We start from the raw sequence: 17,394 nt of genomic DNA, 5'->3' as shown, positions 1-17,394 counted from the left end.
GTTGGTTTTATAGTTCCACATCTTTTCATGGTTTCATAGCTCATTTCTTTTTAGTGCAGAATAATGTTCCATTGTCTGAATGTATCACAGTTTATCTATTCACCTACTGAAGAACATCTTGGTTGCTTCTAAGTTTTGACAGTTCTGAATAAAGCTATTATAAACATCCATGTGCAGGTTTTTGTGTGGACATAAATTTTCAACTCATTGGGGTAAATTATCAAGTAAAGAGATTGCTGGATTATACAGTAAGAGTATGTTTATTTTTTGTAAGAAACTACCATACTGTCTTCCAAAGTGACTATACCATTTTGCATTCCCACCAGCAACAAATGAGAGTTCCTGTTGCTGCTTACCCTTGCCAGCACTTGCTCTTGCAGCATTCTAGATCTCGGCCGTTTCTAAGAGGCATGTAGTGCTATCTCGCTGTTTTGTTTTGTTTTTCCCAATACTTTAATTTCAGAACAAAAAAAAAACACAACACACAATTTTCAAACCCCATGTCAAACATGGATAGGGATAGGGCTTGCTTGAGGCCTTTATAGCCTGTCTTAGACAGAAGTACAGAAATAAAACCACTAGACATCAGCAGAGGGAACCACGTGGGCCAGGGCCACTAGGGCTGCTGCTGGGGGAGCCACGGGGATGCTATACAAAGGGAGCAGGCTGCCAGTAAAAACTCCTAATCTACTTCTTTCATGTGAGAGGCATCCTCGTCCCCCTCAAGGCGGGGATCTCATCAGGAACAGCAGCACTGGGCTCCTCTGCCGTCACCTCGTCTTCATCAGTGCCCAGGCCAAGCTTGGTTATGCAGTAGATGTGGCTGGAGTGGGTCTGGGGATGCTCAAGCGGGAAGCCAGAGGAGAGCAGTGCCGTTTCAAACAGCAGCAGCACCAGGTCCTTGACGGCCTTGCCATTTATGTCTGCCTCTCGCCTTCTGCTGCAGGGTCTCCATGATGGGGTGGTCAGGACTGATCTCCAGGTGCTTTTTGGCCATCACGTGGTCCATGGTCGAGTTGTCCCAAAGGGCCTGAGCTTTCATGATGCACTTCATGTTGGCTGTCCAGCTGTAGGTGCTTGCCACAGTGCAGCAGGGTGAAGACACCATCTCCTGTTGGAGATCGTCGCCTTCTCCACCTTCTTAGCCAAGACCTCTTTCATGAGTTTGCAGAGGTTCTCAAACTTGGCCTTGCTCTCCTCCATCTTCTTCTTCTTCTCCTTGTGCTCAGGCAGCTCCAGGCCCTCCTTGGTCATGGAGACCAGACTCTTCCCATCAAACTCCATGAGCTGCTGCACACAGTGCTCATCAATGGGCTCCATCATGTACACCACCTCAAAACCACGCTTCCACACGTGTGCCACAAAAGCAGAGTTGGCAACCTGCTCTTTGCTCTCACCAGTGATGTAACAGATGGACTTCTGGGTCTCCTTCACGTGAGACACGTATTCTAAGAGAGAAGTCATCTCATCTCCAGACTGGGAGGTGTGATAGCGCAGCAGCTCAGAAAGGCATCGCCGGTTAGTGGAGTCCTCACGGATTCCAAGCTTCAGGATTTTAGAGAATGCCTCATAGAATTCCTTATATTTCTCCTTGTCTTCTGCCAGCTCAGAAAAGAGTTCAAGGCACTTCTTAACACTGTTCTTATGAATAACCTTCAAAATTTTGCTCTGCTGGAGCATTTCTCTGAAGATGTTCAGGTGAAGGTCTTCAGAGTCACCCACCCCATGGATGAAGTTGAGATATTATGGAATCAACTCATCACAGCTGTCCAGATGAAAACACGACAGACACACAGTTTGGTGTTGCTCTTTTCCTTTTTGTTCTCAAAGAGGAGCCTGACAGGGGATGAACAGCAGTGCTCTGAATTCCAATTGACCTTCTACAGAGAAGTGCTTTACTGCCAAGTGATCTTCCCAGTAATTGGTAAAACTCTTGTAGAACTCACCATATTCCTCCTGGGTGATGTCATCAGGGTTTCTGGTCCAAATGGGCTTGGTCTTGTTCAGTTCTTCCTGATCAATGTACTTCTCCTTTATCTTCTTTGTCTTCTTTTTCTTATCTTTGCCACTATCATCCTCCTCATCTGAACCCACATCTTCAATCTTAGGCTTCTCTTCATCATATTTATCTTCCTCTTCTTTCTCACCTTTCTCTTCTTCAGCCTCATCATCACTGATTTCCTTCTCACGTTCTTTCTCCAGATAGAATTTGATGGGATAGCCTATGAACTGTGAGTGCTTCTTTACCACTTCTTTGACCCACCTCTCTTCCAAGTACTCTGTCTGGTCTTCCTTCAGGTGGAGAATCACTTTGGTACTCCGGCCAATAGGCTCACCATGGTCAGCACGGACAGTGAAGGAACCCCCAGCAGAAGACTCCCAGGCATACTGTTCCTCATCGTTATGCTTTGTTATCACAACCACTTTCTCTGCCACTAGGTAGGCAGAGTAGAAGTTCAAAGTTCAAAGTGAAGTTGCTCAGTCGTGTCCAACTCTTTGCAACCCCATGGACTGTAGCCTACCAGGCTCTTCCGTCCATGGGATTCTCCAGGCAAGAATACTAGAGTGGGTTGCCATTTCCTTCCCCAGGGGATCTTCCTGACTCAGGGATCGAACCCAGGTCTCCTGCACTGTAGGCAGATGCTTTAACTTCTGAGCCACCAGGGAAGCCAAACAGAGTAGAAGCCCACACCAAATTACCCAATCATGGAGATGTCTGCACCAGCCTGAAGAGCCTCCATAGATGCTTTAGTACCAGACTTGGCAATGGTTCCCAACTTATTTACGAGGTCAGCTTTGGTCATGCCAATGACCGTGTCTACCAGAATTGGAGTATACTCCTGGGGGTGTGGGATGATGTCAATTTTCAGCTCTTTACCACTGTCCAATTTGGAAGGGTCTGTCAGGCTCTCATAGCAAATCTTGTCCAAGGCATCTGATCAACTCCAGAAGAAAAATTTCCTTGTTGGAATAGAAGGTATTAATAATAAGAGACATGAGTTGGGCATTTTCTGCCTCTAAGGCAAATGGCTCCACCTCCTCCTCTCCATGGTGCACTTCCTCAGGCAAGTTCAAGGATAGGGATCCAGGCACTAGAGAGCACTGAGCAGGCAATGGCTGCAGGGTGGTGTCATCTGCATATCTAAGATGATTGATATTTCTCCTGGCAATCCTGATTCCAGCTTGTGCTTCCTCCAGCCCAGCGTTTCTCATGATGTACTCTGCGTATAAGTTAAATAAGCAGGGTCCAAATATTTGCCATGCCCCAAATTCCCAATTTTGAACTCTGTAATAACTGCATATATCATTACAGAATGAAACACAAAATCATTTTCTTTAAAAATCAAGGTAAATCCACAGATTTTCTAGTTTCATTGCAATGCTTTTTAAAAAATCTTTTGAGATGTAAAGGGCCTTCAATACAAAAATCCCCAAATTTGGAAACAACATTTTTGTTAGAAAAAGAAACATTATTTTTAAATGACCACATTGACAAAGAACAGAAACTCCCTGCTCTTTCCCAGAATCTAGACTTTTTGCCTTTGGAAGATTGTAAGCGCTTGGTCTCAAGCCCAAACTTCTTATCAACTCCTTGGTTTCTTCTTATTGACCCCAATTAAATTCCCTTCCTGACTTTTAAACTCTGCCAGGAGTGAGGGGGCAGTGAGGATCATTGCTTTAAACTGAATTAAAACCAGTTTAATTCACCAAACTGATATAATTTCATTCACAGACCTTCTAGCTAAAATTCATCAAGTACATGAAATCAAAATGGTCCCATCCATGGTCTTCTTCCCAGAGCAGTTCCTCGTGACTGGGGCGACACCTGGAGCGACACAGATGGGAGGTAGCAGGACCAGGGAGTACACTCCAGTGTAAGGCCTTCTGAGGGGTACTTCACAGCCTCCTATGTTGCCAAGGATTCTGGGGCTTTGCTCCATCTTTTAGCTGTTTCCAGTTGAGAAAGCCTGCATTCTACAAGATGAAGAGTTAAGGATGGGAAGAATATGTCCTCTTCTGCAGTTTAAAAAAATAAAAATAAAATTTCTTCATGTCTTCTGCCAGATGGAAAGGTTCTCCTGGCTTGTGACCCAGGGGCAAATCTAAACCCCTTTCATGGGCCCTCAAGGCCAGTAAGACATGGCTTCCACCTCACCCACACCACCCTCCGAGGCATCACATATATGCCCCATAGATATGTCACACAGTTTTGTGATTGCTTTGTTTTGCCTTCACGTATTAGTTTCCCAGGGCCGCTGTAACAACATGTCACCAGCTGAGTAGCTTAAGCAACAGACATGTACTGGCAAACTTTCCTAGAGGCTACAATGAGATCAAGGTGTCAGCAGGGTTGGTTCTCTCTGAGGGCCATGATGGAAGATTTTGTTTCAGACCTCTCTTGAAGCTTCCGGTGGTTTTCAGGCCATCTTCAGCATACTTCAGCGTGTGGAAGCATCACTTTGCTCTTTGCCTTCAAGTTGATGGGGTGTTCTCCCTGTGCGTGTCTTTATGAAAAACAAAATTTAACTGAGTAAACATCAAAGATCTTATTGGCTCTGTACAAAGATTCATGATTCAAGATTCAAGCAGCATCAACAATCTAGCAGATGGAAAGTTTCCCTGAACAGTTATACAAGGCTAGAGATTTTATAGGCAGACTAGAGTGGGAATAAAGAAGTTGTACTAGACAAAAGAGCAGATTGTTTGTTGCAAGATGACTTTCCTTAGAGGGGATGGCAAGGGTCTGCCAGGCAGATTACCTGACTAATGTTGGTCAAGCGATTCTTGACTGACTAGAGTAAGATTCCACTTCTGGAAGAGCTGAAACTATAATTAAAGTCTTAGTTTGGTGATTTGGGGCTTAGCATAAATGACTCCATTAAGGGCCTGTTGTCTTTTCAAGATCTTCATATCATCTCCCTTCTATGCGCATCTGATTCTGTGTCTAAATTTCCCTTTATAAGTACACCAGTCATACCGACCACGTGTGTGTGCGCATGTGGACAGTTGCTCGGTCATGTCCAACTCTTTGTGACCCCATGGACTGTAGCCCACCAGGCTCCTCTGTGCATGGGATTTCCCAGGCAAGAATACTAGAGCGGATTGCCATTCCCTTCTCCAGGGGATCTTCCCTACCCTGGGATCAAACCTGGATCTCCTGCATTTCAGACAGACTCTTTACCACCTGAGCCACCAGGGAAGCCCTTATTGCCTAATAAGGCCACACTCTGAGGTCCTGGGGGTCAGAGCTGGTGGGACACAGTTCAACCTGGACACTTGGGCGCACACTGAACAGTAAGAGCTTTGAGGACAGGTCTGTCCTGTCGCCCACTTTAGCCCCAGAGCCCCATTAACACCTGTCACATGTGTCAAACATTCAGCTAAGTATTTGCTAATGGGCTTCTCTGGTGGCTCAGACAATAAAGAAGCCGCCTGCAATGCGGGAGAACTGGGTTGGATCCCTAGGATGGGAAGAACTCCTGGAGAAGGGAATGGCAACCCACTCCAGTACTCTTGCCTGGGAAATCCTACAGATGGAGGAGCCTAGTAGGCTACAGTCCATGGGGTCGCAAAGAGTCGGACACGACTGAGTGACTTCACTCACTCACTCACTCACTCACTCAGAACTTCCATGCACAATCCAGCGATTCTACTTCCAGACATAAACCCAAAAGAGGTGAAAGCAGAGGCTTGAACAGATATTTGTACAGCACATTCATAACAGCATTATTCACAGTAGCCAGGGGTGGAAACAACCTCCCACTACATATCTTCTTCTATCTGAATTACTTGACCAGATGCTAGCACTTTTTTCTCTTCCAATTCTTCCTCCTCCTGCCGCTCCCCTTTCCCCAGTAAAGGAGGATTTAAAAATTCAGAAGTGGTTATTGTCGCCTTAAAGAGAAAATTATTCCAAGGAGAAGTGAACCATCCTCAGTGCTTACATGTACAACCAGGACTGGAGCAGAACTTTGAGCCTTGGTTGAGGAATTTCCCAATTCAAGTCAGGATCCATTGGAATTTGCTAATAAATTCAAGTTAACCATCTGCTCCTATGAGCCAAGGTTTTCAGATGTATATCAGTTAAAACAGCTGTTAGTTTCTGAAAGTAAAGCAGCGGCATGAAAAAAGAAAAAAGGATGGAAACACCTCTTAGTGAACTTTGAATCACATACTCCAGAGGCTCATACTGAATACAAGGGATTAGCTCAAAAACTACTTGAACTTAATCCAGAGCTTTTCCCAAAAACTGTAGACTGGACAGAGATTCAACAGTGTAAGCAAAGATCAAACGAATAAATTCTGGACTATTAAGAACGGTTTGGGGGGAAAAAAAGAAAAAATTTAAGCAATATTATGGCTTGAAACCTGAGTCATTCTCTAACCACCAATATGACCCTTTGCTTAATTCTGTCTTTTCAGAAGGCTTAGATGAGGATTTGGCTACTTAGTCAAAAGACAATCTAGGTAGGTCTGAGTTATACATACATGCTCTTGTTATACTGGCTGACCAACTTTTCAAAACCATTAAAAGAAAAAAAGGAGGTATCTATGAAAAGTATGAACCTTCAACTGCACCAATTAAGTACACAATGCCTGTTGAAGGTTCATCGACCCCCAACTGGTTTAATTCCCAACCAGCAGAGAAGCTAGCTTGAAAGAAAATAGTAATAAGTCCTGAGGAAATAAGTCCTATTTGAAGAACCTGATTTTTGCTCCCTGATACCTGAGACCAAAGCTGTCAGGATCACTTACCTAGACCATCTCTAATTTTTGAAACTGGAGGGGGACAAAAGAGTATGAAGCCTTTAAAAAATTTTTTTTACTCCAACTGCTATTTACAAACTAGTGAGTTATACATTGTCATATCTGACTCATGACTAGGTTTAGAAAATGAAGTTAGGTCTCTCATTGTATCTGTCTGAATATATGTATGTCTTAAGAGTCGTCAATATAATAATCAGTATAATACTTTCATTGTGCCTAGGTTTAATATAAGCTAAGATTTTATTATATGTTGCAAATTTGTCAGCAAGGAAAATAACTCAATGTGAAGAAACTTTTAAGGAAAGAAAACGTAATAAGATAAGAATTGTAAAGAGATACAAAAAAATGGAATAAGATAATGGAATAAGAGAAAGTTCATTGAATAGCTAGTCTCTCCTAAACAAGATAAGGCACTGAAACATTTAACACCAAACATTGGTTCCCTCTTACAGAAGACCTGAAGGTGTTTTGGAAAACTAATGAGTATGTTTGGTGCCATCAGGAGAGGTTCTCTACAAGAAAGCAAATATTTTTAGACATTTTTTCTAAATTATCTAAATTAATATCACAGGTATTTATGTTCATCAATCTACAGAATACTAATATAAATGACAGTTGATGGTTGCTTAAGGAAAGTAGGCTGCGTATTCTCAGTAAAGATGGCATGTAAATGGAATTGCATTTTATTAAGAAAAAAGGAAGTAGGTCTGGTTTACAGATGACTGTTTCTGAATGGGCAAATTAAGTGATAGCTACAGAAAGTGAGGAAGGTTTGCAGAAAGCAGACCCCAAGAAAAGAATTTCATGCATGGTACAAGTTTTCTTAAGATGCTGAACTGCCTTTGATAACAGATTTTAAGTTTATTTACCTCTTAAGTGATCTGTTCTGTAATTGGCCTTTGGAACTTTGGTACTTTAGCTAAGTGAATAACTGTTGTTTCACAGTGACCTATGATCCTATCTGACTGAGTGTTCTAAACTCTTCTGATATTTATTGACAAAATTTTCTAAATCAAAATTTAATGAAGTCCTTTGACTTCTAGTTAACTTTGGGATGCTTCAAAGGGCCCCTGAAACAGCCCAAAGAGAGATATTAAAGTAATTGGGTTTTTTTGGCACATTAAATAACATGGGAAGTATTGTCAATAAGTAATAAATCTTCTTAGGTTATGTTGTTGTTTAGTTGCCCTGTTGTGTCCAACTCTTTGTGACCCCATCGACTGCAGCACACCAGGCCTCTCTGTCCCTCATCATCTCCCAGAGTTTGCCCACGTTCATGTTCATTGCATCAGTGATGCCATCCAACCATCTCATCCCTGACACCCTCTTTTCCATCTGCCCTCAATCTTTCCCAGCATCAGGGACTTTTCCAGTGAGTCAGCTGTTCCCATCAGATGACCAAAATACTGGAGTTTCAACTTCAGCATCAATCCTTCCAACTAGTATTCAGGGTCGATTTCCCTTAAGATTGACTGGTTTGATCTCCTTGCTGGCTAAGGGACTGTCAGGAGTCTTCTCCAGCACCACAGTTCAAAGGCATCAATTCTTCAGAGCTCTGCCTTCTTCAAGATCTAGCTCTCACAACTGTATGTGACCACTTAGGTTATATTGTACAGTAAATATTAGTAATGTAGATATCCTAGAAATTATATGGAGTTTCTAAAATTCTGAAATGGAGTAAAATGTTATCAGTCATAACTCTAGTTACTGTCTACAAGTGTTGTATGTCACAGCAGTGACCAAGTTACTTTGTCAATTGAATTGCCATCAGATTTTAAATGTGTCTTTTTAAGTCTGTTGTCATTGTGGTTTCACTGATGCCTTTGCAAAAGCACTTCCTTTTTAAGATTAACAGAAAGAACCTTCTGAAGTTTCTAACCTTCAGGACCAGAATGCTGAACTGAGTGAGAAATGAAAGAATCCTAATGGGGAAAAACCTGATAGCTTTATAAAGCTGTTAACAAAAAGAGTTAGTTACAGAAGACAGTGAACAGATGAACATCATTACAATTTTTATGGTTTCCATCTGAAAAACTGTTGGGTTGACTCTGTGTTTTCCAGGTATAAGGAAAACCTTCCCCTCCAACTAATCATGGCTTACAATAATTTGGTAAATTATACATTTGTAAGCAGAATTGAAACATTTATCCTTTTTCTCTATCTGCTCCTCCAGAGATTAGAAACCCTCAGGTTCCCAGAAGCTTTATCACGTAAATTAGGAGGGCTCCCTCACTAGCAGGTCAGAAATTTCAAGGTATATTGGGTACCTTGTTAAGGGAGGAATTCACCTAGATCTCTTAAGTCCTTGGCATGACTCTCCCAGCCCAGAAAGGTGTGTTTTGGTTTTTTTTTTTTTTTTAAGTTCAGTCTGCGACTCCTTCCAAAACTTTCGGCAAAGCAAAAAGCCTGTATGATAAATTATAGTTACATAAATTATCAGGCCATGGTTTTTTGAGACCAGACTTATTTTGCAACAAATTAGGTCTTCCCCAATGGCTCATCAGGTAAAGAATCCACCTGCAATGCAGGAGACACTGGAGATGCAGGTTCAATACTGGGTTGGGAAGATCCTCTGGAGGAGGGAGGAAATGGCAAACCATTCCAGTATTCTTGCCGGAAAAATCCCATGGACAGAGAAGCCTGGCAGACTACCGTCCATGGGGATGCAAGAGAGTCAGATGCAACTGAGCTACTAAGCACTCAGGTGTGACAGCTGGCTTCCCAGGTGGCGCAGGGGTAAAGAGGCCACCTGCCCGTGCAGGAGACGTGGGTCCTACCTGTGGGTGGGAAGATCCCCTGGAGAAGGCAATGGCAACAGACTCCAGTTTGTTGTTGTTGTTGTTTTAATGTTTTAGTTGTGTGTATCTTAAAAACCTAAGTACAGAAGGTTTACTTTGTGAGTCAAGTATTTTTTCTTTATTTGGGTCCAGGCTGTAAATCATCTTCTTATAGGAGCTCCCTTCTTATAGGATGGTCCAATGTGATTTCCTCAAAGGAGGTAGCCAGCCAGCCTCATTGTGGCTCTTTACATCATCAAAGAATATGTCTCTTGCTCAATGGTGTGCAGCTAAAGGGATTGTTTGGGAGAAATGAGACCTTGCTGGTGCTGGAGGATCTCCTGTGGAGGTGTGGCTCAGCAGCGGCTCGCCATGGGAATGGGGGCACTGGCAGCAACAATCCTGGAAGATGCCCCTTCACCCACTCCATATTCTTGCCTGGGAAATCCTATGGACAGAGGAGCCTGGCAGGCTACAGTCCATGGGGTCGCAAAAGAGTCAGACATGACTTAGCGACTAAACAACAACAAAATGTGGACATATTTGGTAGAAATTAGGATAATTTTAGAAAGAAAGAGATTATGTTTCAAAAAAATGTTAAATTACAGTTTTGTTCATGGAGGTCTGCACTTACTGACTCATTTCCCAGAGAGTTCCTTGTTGTTATACTATATTATCATAAAGGTAATTGAATTACTAAAAGGACACTCTAAGCTTTGTTTCTGAAGCTTATCTCAGTAATCTTTGAATGAAAATCAGATGCCCCAGGACCTGCAAACAGGGCGATCATGTATATTAGAAAAGATACAATATAAAGGATTGTTTCCAAACTGGATGGAAAAACTTTTTATCAGGTGCTGTTAACTAGCTCATGCACAGTGAATCTGAAGGGAAATTGACTCTTGGATTAATTCCCACTTCTAAAGGCCCCTACATCAGACTGGTCTATAGAGAGGAAGGCTGACCTCAAACCCACCTTAAAATAAAGCTCAAACAGAGGAAACTACACCCACACCATGAGAAGAAGATGACATCAGAAGTGACAGCTTACCCAAGATGCTGGACCTGATCATAAGATTATTTATAATATTCTCTGGACTTCTTGCTGCTGCTGCTGCCAAGTCGCTTCAGTCATGTCCGACTCTGTGTGACCCCATAGACGGCAGCCCACCAGGCTCCCCCATCCCTGGGATTCTCCAGGCAAGAACACTGGAGTGGGTTGCCATTTCCTTCTCCAATGCAGGAAAGTGAAAAGTGAAAGTGAAGTCGCCCAGTCCTGTCCGACTCTTAGCAACCCCATGGACTGCAGCCCACCAGGCTCCTCCGTCCATGGGGTTTCCTAGGCAAGAGTACTGGAGTGGGTTGCCATTGCCTTCTCCATCTTGACTTCTTAGATCTTTGCATATAAATCAAATGTTTTTCTCTCATGGACACGATTCTATGCTAATTTTAAAAATCAATCCAATTGTTGGGTTTGCAGCCAATTATCTGTATCTAATACTTCTAGACTACTTTGATGGATTTCTCCATTCCAAGGCTCTAATTGGCCCTAAGGAACTTTATTTAAAAAGAAAGGAAATTCAGTCCTGTTCAGGCTACTTTTCGTATTACTAGAATTCTCTCACCTGGCCAGTTAGTAATACCTGCTCTGATTCTGGCCATAAATATGAATTTTCCTCTAAAGTTACTCAAGCTTAGTCAGAGCAACAAGCAAAAATTCAGCCAAGGAATTAAGGAATAAAAGCTCCCACAATTATGGGATGGGTTTATGTGATTAACACCAGGCTATCATCATTTAAGTTTTAAGGCCTTCCTTTATCTTGAGAACAATTAAATCATACTAAGAATAACTATCCTAGTAACACTAGGAAATTGGGCTGGGAGGCTATGGACTGTGCGGATATACAATTTCCCTGAAAAATAAAGATTGGTGCAGAATAAACTAAGTCAGACAACCTGAGACTATATTGGGCTATACTTAATGAAAGTTCTCGGCTTAATTCTTACTTATGACTTTAATAATACTGCTAGCTATGTTATTGTACTTTGCCTGTTTTACAAGATTGTTGTTTCTTGCATTACCAAATGTGTGACAGAAACTTTAATGAAAATAATGATGACTAGGTGATTTAAAGAAGTTGATCAAATCTATAGTTCTATATGCAGTCAATTGGAGAAAGAAATGGCAACCCACTCCAGTATCCTTGCCTGGAGAATTCCACGGACAGAGGAGCCTAGTGGGCTACAGTACATGGGGGTCAAACAGTCGGACACAACTGAGCAACTAACACTATGTGATCAATGATTGTAATGGTGTAACTCTAGATATGAGAAGATACAACAAGAGGGAATTTTTCCTGGACCATACCAGATTAAGAGAGGTAGGTGGTCCAGAGCCCTTTGGTTACTGTTGATAGACCTAGCCCAGTAACAGCACACTGAGCAGCCCATCAGCAAAATCTCTGCCAGATCCAGGAACGAGCCTTTGGAGCACTGTGGGACGAAATGGTCAGGAAATGCCTTCCAAGGTACAGTTGGATTTATGACCATGAGAGAGACCTGTCAACTAAAAACTTGCCATCTACCTCTACAAGGATTAAACCTCGTACTGCTGCAGCTGCTGGCTTTCAACACCCCCTGAAAGGAGTTCAGGGCGGAGAGCAGAAATGAGGCGCTCTGTGTCGGAGGAGGAGGGATGTTGTGGGGAGATGGGGACTGGAAGGACAGGTCTTCAGACAGATATTTTCAGGAGCTGATTTTATGAGCCCAATTCTTGTATTTCCTCACATCTAGAAAAGCACTTAAGTCCTTCATAGTGACGACTATTTCCTGTGACTCGTGAAAGCTTCCAGAAACAAGCAGAAATTTTCTGGAAAAAATAGGGACTTGATTGCATGTACTCTCCCTTCACCAAAATCACATATTCCCCTTCCCCCCTACCTCTTTGGAGCAGTTTCTCAGAGCTATTTGAGGTGCTATTTCCCAGGCTACAGTCCTTATTTTTGCCCCAAATAAAACTTAACAGCCCCCCCCCCCCAAAAAAGCAAACCTTAACAGCCAACTCTCAGGCTGTGCGTTTTTTTTAAGTCAGCCCTCCCACAGCCCCCAAAGCACACCGCCGCCCTCGCTCCCTCCTCTCACCTCGTTTCCTTTCCACTTCCTCTCTCTTCCCTCTTGCCCTACTTTCAACTGACAACTGGCAACCACAAGCCCACAGAAACAACGTAACCCTCTTTAGAAAAAATTTAAAGAGGCGAGATCAGCGAAGACCTAGAAGCGGAGTGGACCCTCCAAATCCTCCCGCGCACCCCCCAAAGAGCAGCCCATCACCGACAGTGGGACCACGTGCGCCCAGGCTCCCTGGTCGGGCCGGGACCGCGACCGATGCCCTCTCCCCGGGGGGAACAACCTCGTCACTGTTCCCGCCCGGAGCGAGTGCCAGCCGCCAGCCGCGCCCGAGCCGCCCCGCCGGCCAGGGTCGGATGGGGTGACCGCGGGGGTGTGCGCCTGGCCGTGTGGGGCCAGTCTCGGGAGAGCCCGCCCCGGCCCGGCCCAGCCCCGCCCGCCGGCCCGCGCAAGCCTCCTTCGACTCGCCGCCGCCCTCCTCCGACCGCCCGTCTGGCTCGCACTCACCGGCGCTCGCACTCTGGCCACCAGCCGCAGCCATGGATCCCCGAGCCGCGCGCGCCTCGGCGCTGGGACTCCTCGCGCTGGGCGCGCTGCTGTGGCCCGCGGCGCGCGCCTGGGAGCTCACCATCCTGCACACCAACGACGTGCACAGCCGCCTGGAGCAGACGAGCGAGGACGCGAGCAAGTGTGTCAACGCCAGCCGCTGCGTGGGCGGCGCGGCGCGGCTCGCCACCAAGGTGCACCAGATCCGCCGCGCCGAGCCCCACGTGCTGCTGCTCGATGCCGGCGACCAGTACCAGGGCACCATCTGGTTCACCGTGTACAAGGGCGCCGAGGTGGCACACTTCATGAACGCCCTGGGCTATGACGCCATGGTAAGGCCGAGAGCCCGGCAGGCTGGGGAGCCCCCGGGGTGGAGTGCCCGATCGAGAGAGAAGCCCGGGTGAAGCAGCCGCCGATGGCGAGGCCGTGGGTGGCGAGCCTCGGACCCGGGCGCAGAGCGATGTGGAGAGAAAGCGAGACTCCCGTCGGTCTTCCAGGTGGATGCAGACAGAGACGCCCCTTGGCTGATTCTTCTTAAATGGACTGATGTTGTATCTCCACCAAGAGATTGGGTATTTAGAGGAGCGGGACTCGGACTTGCCAATGAGGAGGTTCAGCTGGGATGTGTAGGACCCCAGTTACCCTGGGCCCTGGACCGAGGTAGACCCGTCACATATCTTTCATTTACTGCTTGGTCTTTGGAAGAAATGCTTTATCTCCAGTTAATTGGAAGGGAGACAAACTCAGGGTCAAAGAGCTTAAGGGCATTATCCGGTCGCCTGCTCCAGGACAGCGAGCGAGACAGGACAGCAGGCCCCAGATCCCTCTGACCCCAGAGCTTAAGCGTAGTTAAGTTCACCGTCTTGGGGAGAATCCCAGCTGGACACCTTCTGTGTGCAGCTGACTTTCTCTGTGTCTTAGTTCCTGCCTCTAGAAAACAGGATATTAATCCTGTCTGCTTTCAGAGGGTTGTCTGACACACAGCTGTTGTTTAGTTGCTAAGCAGTGTCCGACTCTTATGCGGCCCCATGGATTGTCATCTGCCAAGCTCCTCTGTCCATGGGATTTCCCAGGCAAGAATCCTGGAGTGGGTTGCCATTTCCTTCTCCAGGGCATGTTCCCCACCCAGGGATCAAACCCGCATCTCCTGCGTTGGCAGGTGGATTCTTTACCACTGAGCCACCTGGGAAGCCCGCTTCAGAGGGTTGGCTGGCATGTGGTATGGCCTCTTTAAAGGTTAGTTATTATTATTACCAGACACTGTCGTAGAGGTTTACAAACAGAAATAAAGAGACTTCCCTAGGGAAGCCAAAATGCTGAAAGCACTGGGTTTCAAAGAATTTCAGTAAAACCAGTTTGGCAGCAGAGATGTAGGAAGAGTCCCACCTAAGAGATGAGAGGCTGTTAAAACCTGTGCAAGAGTTGAAGTGCCAGTTCCCCAGTGCTCTGTTAAAGGTGATGCCTTATTTGTTGGTCTGAATTCTAGAAAAGGAGCAGAGAGGAGTGCCACAGTAATAAATAGGTATGACTTTTGTAAGTCAAACCAATGCCCGAGTTTAGCCCTGTGTAAAATACTAGAGTGAAGGGATTCTGTGTGGTGAAACTGGGGGAAGAAATCCTAGGAGTTTTACACGAGGAACAGAGCACAGGGTCCAGGGAGATGTGGTATGTGGATATGGGAAGGCGGGGAGATGTGTGGTCCTGCCTGGGATATAGCAGGCTAACAGTATACTTTGTATCAGAGGAACACAGAGGTCGAAAAAGCACAGTGCTGTATTTCTCCCCCTGGAAACTTGGAGAGAGGAGGACAGGAAAGATATAGGAGGGTAGACTTTTTTTTTTTTCCAGGAAAGCGCATTGTAGGGAGATGAAAGGACAAAGAGGTCCTCTCTATCTGATCGTTGGTTTTAAGGTTATCAGGAACACTCAGAGCCGCTGCAATTCAAAGGCTTTGAGCCCCATAGCCTTTGTGTTTATCTGAGCCCCAGCGTTTATCTGGGGGACTTGCCAGCGTCTGGACTGTGCCAAAGACTCAGGGTCTCAAGAATTCTATGTGTGGCCTCTTAGTGTTCTTACCTCAGCAGCTAGACCTGCCTGATGCTTTGTCCTAGGTAATGACAGAATAAATATTTATAAAATTGAATTGTTACTAGCCCGCAGTTACCATTTCCTCCTAGAAAGAATAAACCTTACGTGAGTTTGTTTTGATTTCATCTACAAACCACAACTTTCTAAACCTTTCTTTTTGTGACGCTCTTTTTTCCACAGTTGCATAGACTCCTTTCAGTGGAAAAAAAAAGTGGATAATTCCCAGTTTTCCCAAGTGATACTGTTTTCCTCTTTCAGATGAATCAAGGTCACAGTGTTAATCAAGTGTTTATGATGAGATGCTGGGTGAAGCTGAAGCAATCTGCTGCAAGTTACAGCCCATCACCGCCAGAAGTGTTTAGAATACTCATTGTGGATGGGTTTACTTTCTTTTAAATTTCACTCAAAACAATTGGACCAGGGCCTGAGGAAAACTAGGCAACTTGTGTAACGTTGGCAGGTCGTGAAAGGGGAGGAAGGCCAAAGGTAAGGCTGGTGGCCAGATAGCATCTCATCAGATTCACTCCCTGCAGGTCTGACAAACATGATTTGACCTGCGTAAAATCTTGGTTCTTGTGATGCTTTAGTCAGGGGTAAAGCTCCGCCACAGTCGCTGTGTTTGGTTTTCCAGTGGCTTTTCAGTCATTCTGCTTACACACCTTTCAGGGAATTTATTGCTGTTCTGCTGTTAAAATCCAACCCCAGCCCACCGACCTGCTGCCACCTCTTGACTCTCAGGAAGCTGGAGATGTAGATCAGGGTGGAAAACAGTCGTGAAAGGATATCCTCAGTTCTCTAGAAACTGGACCTGGTTAGAGGAGCCACATCTAAGGATGCATGCGTTTGGAGGGCAAACACGAAGTGACTAGAATTTAACTTAACCCCAGGAGTTCCCTCAACCTCTGGACCTGCGAGCCCCTGTGAGAACAGCGGGAGGGGTTCTTTTTTTTTTTTCTTCTTGGTAGCTAGTTGCTTTAGAGTGTTTTGGTGATCTCTGCTCTATATCAACTTGAACCAGTCATAACTGTGTGTGTATACATATATATATATATATATACACACACATATATATCCCCTCCCCCTTGAGCCTCCCTCCCCCGACCCATTCCACCCCCCAGGTCATCACAGAACACCAGGCTGGTCTCCCTGTGTTACCTAGCACTTCCACTAGTTATCCATTTTACACATGGTAGTGTATAATGTCAATGCTACTGCTCAATTTGTCCTACTCTCTCCTTCCTCCGCTGTGTTCACCAGACCATTCTCTATGCCTGTGTCTCCATCCTTCTCCGTAAATAGGTTCATCTGTACTGTTTTTGTAGATTCCATATATATGCATTAGTATACAGTGTTTGCTTTTTTCTTTCTGACTGACTGCACTCTGTATAACAGGCTCTGGGTTCATCCACCTCACTATAACTGACTCAATTTCTTTCTTTTTTATGGTTGAGTAATATTCCATCGTATATATATACCACAACTTCTTTAGCCATTCATCTGTTGATGGACATCGATTGCTTCCATGTCCTGGCTATTGTAAACAGTGCTGTGATGAACATTGGGGTACCTGTGTCTTTCAGAATTGTGGTTTTCTCAGGGCATATGACCAGTAGTGGGATTGCTAGATCATATAGTAGTTTTATTCTTAATTTGTTAAGGAATCTCCATACTGTTTTCCACAGTGGCTGTACCAATTTACATTCCACCAGCAGTGCTGGGGGATTCTGATAGTGCTGGAGCCAAAGACAAGCTTAGAGACCTCTGGACCCAGCTGCCAAGCAGAAGACTCTAGAGTGAGGATGTCACAAGCTGCTAGTTAGTGTCGCTGTGTTGGTGGAGGCACAGAAGACAGCTCTGATGTACTCACCATGTGAGCTGGGCGGGTTGCTTTCTCTGAGCTTCCTGTTCCCAACTGCAAGACTGGCGGGATCAACCACCACCCCGCCTCTCTGTGTAAGACTTTTGCAAGTGATCCATGAGATGGCAAATGTAAAACTCCCTAGCGCCCTGCTGGCTCAGAGTAAATACTCAGTAAAGGTTAGTTCCATGTGTCCTGCCAAAAAAAAGCGAAAGGTGTGAGTAAGGGAGG

The 17,394-nt window shown here is 45.0% G+C and overlaps 1 protein-coding gene and 1 pseudogene across 3 annotated transcripts in view; one reads left to right on the top strand and one right to left on the bottom strand.

The window, feature by feature from the left end:
- Window positions 1–447: 447 nt before the first annotated feature.
- On the bottom strand, window positions 448–13,212 carry LOC122685391 (annotated as a pseudogene). Its single transcript, XR_006338369.1, has 3 exons — window positions 12,854–13,212; window positions 2,686–3,142; window positions 448–2,455 (listed from the first exon to the last, which is right to left on the bottom strand). The product of XR_006338369.1 is annotated as a heat shock protein HSP 90-beta-like (transcript).
- Window positions 13,120–17,394, top strand: part of NT5E (5'-nucleotidase ecto) — a 52,515-nt gene continuing 48,240 nt past the window's right edge. Inside the window, exon 1 of one of the 2 annotated variants that reach the window (XM_043889848.1) lies at window positions 13,120–13,549. In XM_043889848.1, coding sequence (XP_043745783.1) covers window positions 13,211–13,549 — 339 coding nt within the window. In that variant the 5' untranslated portion in view covers window positions 13,120–13,210. The remainder of the gene's footprint in view (window positions 13,550–17,394) is intronic. The other variant, XM_043889847.1, reaches the window with a different exon arrangement.

Source organism: Cervus elaphus, chromosome 28 (assembly GCF_910594005.1).
Source record: "Cervus elaphus chromosome 28, mCerEla1.1, whole genome shotgun sequence".
NCBI lineage: Eukaryota > Metazoa > Chordata > Mammalia > Artiodactyla > Cervidae > Cervus > Cervus elaphus.
Note: the sequence above shows the minus strand (reverse complement) of the source record. Positions and strands in the feature narration are given on the sequence as shown.